This window comes from Myotis brandtii, unplaced genomic scaffold (genome assembly GCF_000412655.1).
Source record: "Myotis brandtii unplaced genomic scaffold, ASM41265v1 scaffold1682, whole genome shotgun sequence".
Lineage (NCBI taxonomy): Eukaryota > Metazoa > Chordata > Mammalia > Chiroptera > Vespertilionidae > Myotis > Myotis brandtii.
In genome coordinates this window covers 36939-44691 of record NW_005356179.1, presented here as the reverse complement: position 1 = coordinate 44691, position 7753 = coordinate 36939, and the positions used below count along the sequence as shown (strand labels likewise).

The window sequence follows — 7753 nt, the reverse complement described above, 5'->3', positions numbered from 1 at the left end:
TGTTCTGCTGGTGATGGGGTCATTGGGGTCATGGGAGCAGTAGAGCAGGTGACCTGTCCCGGGTCTCATTAGACTCCCTGTGGCTGCAGCCTGATGCACAGGATGGGTGTGAGGACGGTGGTAGGAAGCCCAGGACGGAAGCTGCTGTGATAGTGCTGGTGAGTGTGAGGGTACCTGGAGCACAGTGGTGGTTGTGGGTGTGGAAGGAGCAGTTGCATATTGATCAGGGTTTTAGCTGTGGCCACCTGGATTTCCTAATTTTGAGGATCGTAGAGAGAGGTAAGAATCAGAGATGATGTGAAGGATTGGGTTTAGCACCTGAAGGAATGAAAGCATCACCTGAGATGGAGAAATTCATAGTGGGAAAAGTTATGTCCATGAGGAACATAAAATCTTTTATATTTTCCTATTAGTGTATGACATATTTCAGAGACCAATTCATGACCATCTGGAACTCTGAGGAATAGTTCAAGATGAAGACTACTTAAAAAAATAGTAAAGAATATGGACCAGGGAGGAGTTGTGGATCACCTTCTTTTTTTTATGGAGGTAGAAGAGTAATTCAAAGAAGGTGAGACTGTGGCTGGGGCATATTTACTTCTTAAACACTCACCAGGATTTCTTGTGACCATTTGTGTGGCCTGGTGTGTTGCATTCAGTTTGTTTGATTTGCTCATGGACAAGAGGGGACATCTGTGAGACTCACTGTGCATGGGGTAGAGGGCCATAGGCTGTGAGACTTGAGTACTGAAGCCTGTGAGTGGAGAAGGGACATCAAGTGCAGCAACAGTAGAGGTGGGCTCTGGGTAACTGAGATCTGATGTGGTTCTCAATAGGTGAGGTTGAAGGAAAAAACAAGTTGGGAGGGAGGCCTTCATAGCAGAACTGAAGGCAGGGTCTTGGGTGTGGGCAATGAGAGCCAGGTTATTACATGATACTGTTTGAACTTGCCATGCAGTCTCTGGAACACACATGCTGAGTAATGACTAAGACCAGGGAGATGTCTATGGGAGCTGGGGCCACGGGACTGCACGTGTGAGAGAGGTGTGGGAGAAGGAGTGATGTGCTCTTGGAGAGGGAGTGTGAATTCATGGCCACAGATCCTTGATATTGACAAAGAAGTAATGAAGGTTGAGTCCATTTCTGGTGATAACTGAATGATAACTACATGGGCAATTTTAGGGTAATTCCTGAAAAGACGGGTGTTGTGGCACTACATACCAGGTCCGGAATTTAGGTGTCATATAGGTGCACACCTGCCTGTGGTTGTTGGGCGGATACAGTGATCAATAGGAATGGGATAACAGACATCATTGTCATCTGGGCTTGAAAATCTCTACTGGCTTGGGGAAGGGGGAAGGGGGAGAGATAAATACATTACGGGGTGGGGGGTGCATTAGAATGTTGAAAAGAAGGTGATTAGAAAACATCCCCTCCTCTTCATGGCCTGTATGTGTTTTCTTTAAGTAGTGACTCTGGGAATGAAGGTCCATGAGAGAAGTGGGATAGGAAGAAATATGTGGAACAGGAAGTGCAAAGTGTTGCCCTCAGCACCCTAGGACTGGAATCGAAAGGGTGCTGAGTGATGCCATGTTTTTCAGGGTCTTGGAGGGAGAATGTGTTGGACAACAAGGATATTGCCCCTCAGGACCAGTGTCCAATCACTCACATCTCTCTTTATGGCCAACATTTATCTGTCCCCTGTGTTGGTGACACCCATTGTGTTGACCCTAAATGTGAGGCCCTGAGATCAGGTATAATCAGTCTGGGCATCTGCTTTATTGCTGTGGGAAGACACAGTATCAGCAGGAATATAAGGAGAGAGTGACTCTGATGGATGCAAGGCCTGCTATTTTCTGTGATGAGGGAGGAGGGAGCGGATGGATGTGGAGAGTGGGAAGTATGACGAAAGTAAAGCCTAGGAGAGAAGTTGATCATGGACTGAACTGTCCCCATTATGACAGGATATGGACTTTGAGGACGTGGCCATTGCCTTCTCTCAGGAGGAGTGGGGGCTCCTTGATGAGGCTCAGAGACTTCTGTACTGCGATGTAATGCTGGAAGTGTTTGCTCTGGTCTCATCTGCAGGTAAGAGCTTCACATTCTCCCAGTGTCCTGAGGTGATTTCTTCTCCTCCTTTATTCTCAAAACATAGCTTTCTCTCTCCCACAGGCAGACCACGGGCACTGCTAGTTTCCGCCACTGTCTTGTCAGATATTCTGTGGTTGCCAGTGTTGAGCTGTATGGAGAGCCCTGACCAATAGACTCCAGGAACATCCCTGACACCCATTATCTCAAAAAGTGTAGAAAGTGTCTGGGAATCGGGAGTCTTACGGGCAACTGAATGGGTCCCACCTTCCTCTTCCTCTCCCTGGGAGGGTGACAATACCCACATTTATTCACTTCTTCCCTCTTCCTCTAGGGAAAGGTGCTTTATGGCAGCCTGTGCCAGGTTATGTTCTTCACTTCCATGAACCATGGGCTGTTCCTGTAAGACGCTTCTCCAGTTGTTCTTTGTAATATTACCTTAGCTGAGTACTGCTGTGGGCCAAAGTGCTCTGGGCCAGAGCTGGCTGCTCTCCTCCGTTGTCTTTCATTAATACTTGGAATAGTTAGGGTTTATGCATCGGTAGAGTAGAAGATCAGGGAGAAACCTGGTTTCCTCACAGGGTGAACATGCAAGAGGTTCTCAGAGGAGGTCTGGCCTTGCTGAGTGACAGCTTGGGGGAAGGTATGACATAATGGTGGTGGTGAGTTGATAACAGGAACCAGGTAATTTCCCACAGTGTTTTAGGGGCAGGTGGCACTGGCTACCCCCATTTCTACCCTCTCTTTCCCATACTTCACACTTTGCTGACGCGCATTTTATCTGTGACTTCCTGGCTTATGGCTACCTTAACCTTTGTCACATTTTTGCATCACCTCCCCCTCTGCACTGCTCCCTGTGCAGTATTCCTCTACATGGACCTGCACATGTGATACGAGGTGTACATAAATGCTCATGTAGTCCTCAAACACCTGCTATTTATTTATTGAATTTTACTTGGAAGCAGACATAACCAGCCTTCTTCAAAGCTTGCCCCTGTCATTAGCAGACCAGCCCTGCTCAGCACTGTTAGCAGGAGGCTGAGCTTGAGATCCATCTTCTCTTCCATGTGGTCCTTGCCATGAATGGGTCATATTTCTGGTGAGGACTTCCCTGTTTTGCGACCTTCACAGAAGCTTCTTATTGATCCTTCCTGCACCTCTCTTATTTTCAGACAATTCAATGGAACCCATGTATTATGTGCAAAGCACATTTGCAATGGAACTTCTCCTGTCACGACAGATAACAATCAGTTCCTTCACATTTCTTTTTTTTAGGTTGTTGGCATAAAACGGATGGAGAGGAGGCCTGTTCTGAGCAGAGTGTATCTGTACATGGAGAGTCACAGGTCAGGGCTCCTAAGACAGCCCCAGCAACCCAGAGGACCCATCTGTGTGAGCGCTGTTTCTCAATGATCAAAGACATTCTGCACCTGACTGAGTCACAAGTCGCAGACTTTGAGCAGAAAGCCTTCTTCAGTGACACATGTTTGAGAGACTTCTGTTTCAGTGCAAACCCTCACCAGCAGCAGAGGGAAGCCAGTGGAGAGAAGCCCTGGAAAGAAGCTGTGGACAGGGCCTCGTTTGTGACCAGGTCCAGCTTCTACTTACCTTGGGTGCCTTTAAGCATTAGGGAGGCTGGGGAAGTCTTCCCAGCCACGTCAGAGCTTCTCCAGCACGAGGCTCCTCTCGACACTGAGGAGCCAAACAGTGGCAGTGAGATTTCACAGGAATATCTTGGTGGAAAAAGTCTTCAGCAGACTTGTAACTGTGGAATATTTGGCAGCAACAACCAGAGAGTTGTTCATCAGGGTGCCTGCGCTGAAGAAATGAAATATGAGTGTGACAGATATGGAAATGTTTTTAAACAAAACGTTCACCTCATTCAACATACAATAATTCACACTGGAGAAAAGCCGTATGAGTGTGCTGATTGTGGGAAGTCCTTTGGACAAAGGTCCAATTTCATTTCACACCACAGAGTTCACACTGGAGAAAAACCCTATGAGTGTACTGATTGTGGGAAATCTTTTAGGAGAAATAATAACCTCCTTAACCACAAGAGAGTTCACACTGGAGAAAAGCCCTATGAATGTGCTGATTGCGGGAAATCTTTTACAAGAAATAATAACCTCCGAAACCACAAGACAGTTCACACTGGAGAAAAACCCTATGAGTGTACTGATTGTGGGAAATCTTTTAGGAGAAATAATAACCTCCTAAACCACAAGACAGTTCACACTGGAGAAAAACCCTATGAGTGTACTGATTGTGGGAAATCTTTTAGGAGAAATAATAACCTCCTAAACCACAAGACAGTTCACACTGGAGAAAAACCCTATGAGTGTACTGATTGTGGAAAATCTTTTAGGAATAGTAGTACACTCCTTAACCACAAGACGGTTCACACTGAAGAAAAGCCATATGAGTGTATTGATTGTGGGAAGTTCTTCAAGAGAAGCTTACACCTCTCTGAACACAAGAGAATTCACACTGGTGAAAAACCTTTTGAATGTAGTGATTGTGGGAAGTTCTTCAGACTAAAGGGGCACCTCATTAAACACCACAGAATTCATACCGGAGAGAAGCCGTATGAGTGTAGTGAGTGTGGAAAGTGCTTTAGACAAAGACGTTCACTCATGGACCACCACAGAAGTCACACTGGGGAAAAGCCGTATGAGTGTAATGAGTGTGGAAAGTCCTTTAGACAAAGACGTTCGCTCATGGACCACCACAGAAGTCACACCGGAGAAAAGCCTCATGAGTGTAGTAAATGTCGGAAATGTTTTAGCAGCAAACCGAGCCTTGTCAGACATCTGAGAGTGCACATTGGGGAAAACCCTTTCATGTGAAGGAGATGTTTTATCTTCCTCACTCTACAACACTGCAGGAGACTTAAATCCGTTTACCTGAATATGAACGCCCTTTATCTGAACATACACTGTGCGAAATTGCTCATACGTTTGAGGTACAAGTGAGGCCTGAAGGAGCTGCATTGCACTTCCTAACTTGCCAGGCACTCCTACCTCATTGATGTCACTGTGAGTATTTGTGGCTGAAGTGACCTCCTCTACCACCTGGCTCACCTGAACAGTGTGCATCAGTCACCACCCCTGGTGCTCAGGGAAAATGTATTCTATGTTCTTCCTTGTGCTTAAGTGAATTATGAACACTCTGAGCTCTTGGCAGGATCTTCAATCCTTACTCTCTGACTAGGAAATGCACCTGACTCAGGATTCGTCCAGAGGCCCCATCCTCAGCTAAGAAGTGCTACCACTTTCAGGGACATTGTGGTTCTCACCTTCTGCTGTGATAAATTGTTATAAACTGATTACTCTACATGCTCTGGTATATGGTGTTTTTTGTGATTATGATTTTGCTTTTGTACCTTTAATTTTGTTGGTTCTGTCCACTGTCTGGGTTAATTTGAAAATACAATTGTGATCTGTCAGCATGTAGAGTGAACAGATATTGTGGGGATCTCAAACATTCTGTGCTTCAGACAGGATAGCTTGATGGCAGAAAAGCCTCCTCTGTCCAATTTTCTTTGCATTACTGCCCAAGGCCTTGAAATAAAGACCGCATGACTTTGTGGTTGTATTTTGCAGGTTTGAGCCCCAGCCCTCCATTTCGGCTGGTGTGGGAGGCATCCGGTCATTGTGTTTGTCTCTCTCTCATTCCCCTCCCACTCTCTCTCTAAAGAAAGATTATCTACCCTGCTCCCTTCTTGCTAAGATGAGGCTCTGCCTGCACAGCCCTCCTTCCCTTATTGTTTCCTGCCTTTGCCTGTGATGTTCCCCCTGCAGCTGGGCACGCTGTGTCCTGCCCAGGAACTGGCTGAGAGGAGCCCGAGGCAGGTCCCTGGGAGGGATTGGGGTTCTGTGTCCGCCTGAGAGGAGCTGCCGGGGCTCTGCTCTCTCCATCCAGAGTCTCTCCAGCCTGCTCTGCCATCCCCAGGCCCCTGGCCCGCTGCGTCTGAATCTACTTTATCTGGGAGAAGCCCCCTGGTGCTTTGGGCCCCACATCAGTTCCCCTGAGGAAAAGTCTTCCTCTGGCCAACTCACATACACCCCTGAGACCCACTGGTGTTCTTTGAATCTATTTTTGCATTTTTGGGGTAATTTTCTACTTTGAATTCTGGCCAGGAACTGGCTGAGAGGAGCCCGAGGCAGGTCCCTGGGAGGGATTGGGGTTCTGTGTCCACCTGAGAGGAGCTTCCAGGGCTCTGCTGTCTCCATCCAGAGTCTCTCCAGCCTGCTTTCCCATCCCCAGGCCCCTGGACCGCTGGATCTGAATCTACTTTATCTGGGAGAAGCCCCCTTGTGCTTTGGGCCCCACATCAGTTCCCCTTAGGAAAAGTCTTCCTCTGGCCAACTCACATACACCCCTGAGACCCACTGGTGTTCTTTGAGTCTATTTTTGCATTTTTGGGGTAATTTTCTACTTTGAATTTATTGAAAATAAAGCACACACCCTCCTCACCTTCACTTCCCTGCAGTCCTAGAGGTCACATGGGTTTTCCAGGAATTGGTTCTGTGTATTTTCAATGCTGAGAACATTCTGCAATGCAACCGTTCCCAGCAGGAGAGGGTTGGTCTCAACATGATTCCACACTGGGGGGGTGCATTGTGGTTGGTGTGCCCACCTCGCTCATTCTGGCCTGTGCAGAGCAGACCCCTTCCCTGTAGTCAGGTGACGGACCCTGGGCTCTGGGGGACAGTGCGATGCTGGGGTGTGTGGTTGTTGGAGTTGTGAGGTTGGGGGCCTTGGACAGGTTGGTGAGGGAGTTTCCTATGGGCACATGGGGCAGCGTCCTTGAGTGGGAGGGCTGAGGGGTGGCGCTAGTGATGAGACCTTGAATCAGGCTGGATGGTTGTTCTAGTGAAGGACAGCCCACAAGCAAGGGGGCAGGGTAGCTGTGACAGGTGATAAGAGCTCAGGGGAAAAGTGAGGCCAGGGGTGGTCACTGTTGTCCCCCTGAGGAAGTGTGGGAAGGGGTGGCAGACTCCAGATGGCAGCCTGTGGGGAGCCTGCCCTGAGCATTTCCGAGGTCACCTTGGCTGGTGTGGACAACCAGGATCAGAACAACATTTGCAATGGTCAGAGAGGGACTGGGATCCTAGTGCCACATGGGAGGCTAGATTGCTAATTTACCCAAAGGGCCATGCGCTAAGGATGACTGGGTTTAGCCCATGAGAGCCCAGGAGAGGCGCATTATCCCTGTGCTCACTGGTTGGAGCTTGACTTCCAGCGTCTTTCTCCTGGTGGTGAATTTGGCCTTTGCAGTGTGTTCACAGCATCAGAGGCTCCAGTGCTGGGTGACCTGACATCAGAGCAGCGTCCCTGCTGGGCAGGGTGTCTCTGAGGCTGGTTGCATCACAACAGGCGGTGACTGGGTCCTCCTTGCCTCCCGGAATCCTCTCTGCTTCCAGAGTTCAACCGGCCTCACCTCATTCGCCCTCCCGCCTGGGGGGTGGGTGCCTGTCCCGCCTGCAGCCCAGGTCTCAGCACCCGAACAGTGAGTGGCTTGAGGGTGCCCCGTGGTGTGACCGGGTGGGAGAGGGTGACAGGCTGAAAAGCCGTGTGAGGCGGTGGGGCTGTGACTGAGGAGGGAGGATGGGGGAACCCAGGTCTGTTTTACCCCTAAAGGCAACAAAGAAGATGAAGC

The 7753-nt window shown here is 48.8% G+C and overlaps 1 protein-coding gene across 6 annotated transcripts in view; it reads left to right on the top strand.

Moving 5' to 3' along the window:
• Positions 1-5692, top strand: part of LOC102257678 (zinc finger protein 551) — a 30462-nt gene extending 24770 nt beyond the window's left edge. For 3 of the 6 annotated variants that reach the window (XM_014536909.1, XM_014536910.1, XM_014536913.1), the window contains exon 3: positions 3364-5692. In XM_014536909.1, coding sequence (XP_014392395.1) covers positions 3364-4937 — 1574 coding nt within the window. In that variant the 3' untranslated portion in view covers positions 4938-5692. Of the gene's footprint in view, positions 1-48; positions 572-1964; positions 2089-3363 lie in introns of those variants that run through there. The other 3 variants (XM_005862847.2, XM_014536912.1, XM_014536911.1) reach the window with 2 other exon arrangements.
• Positions 5693-7753: the final 2061 nt, after the last annotated feature.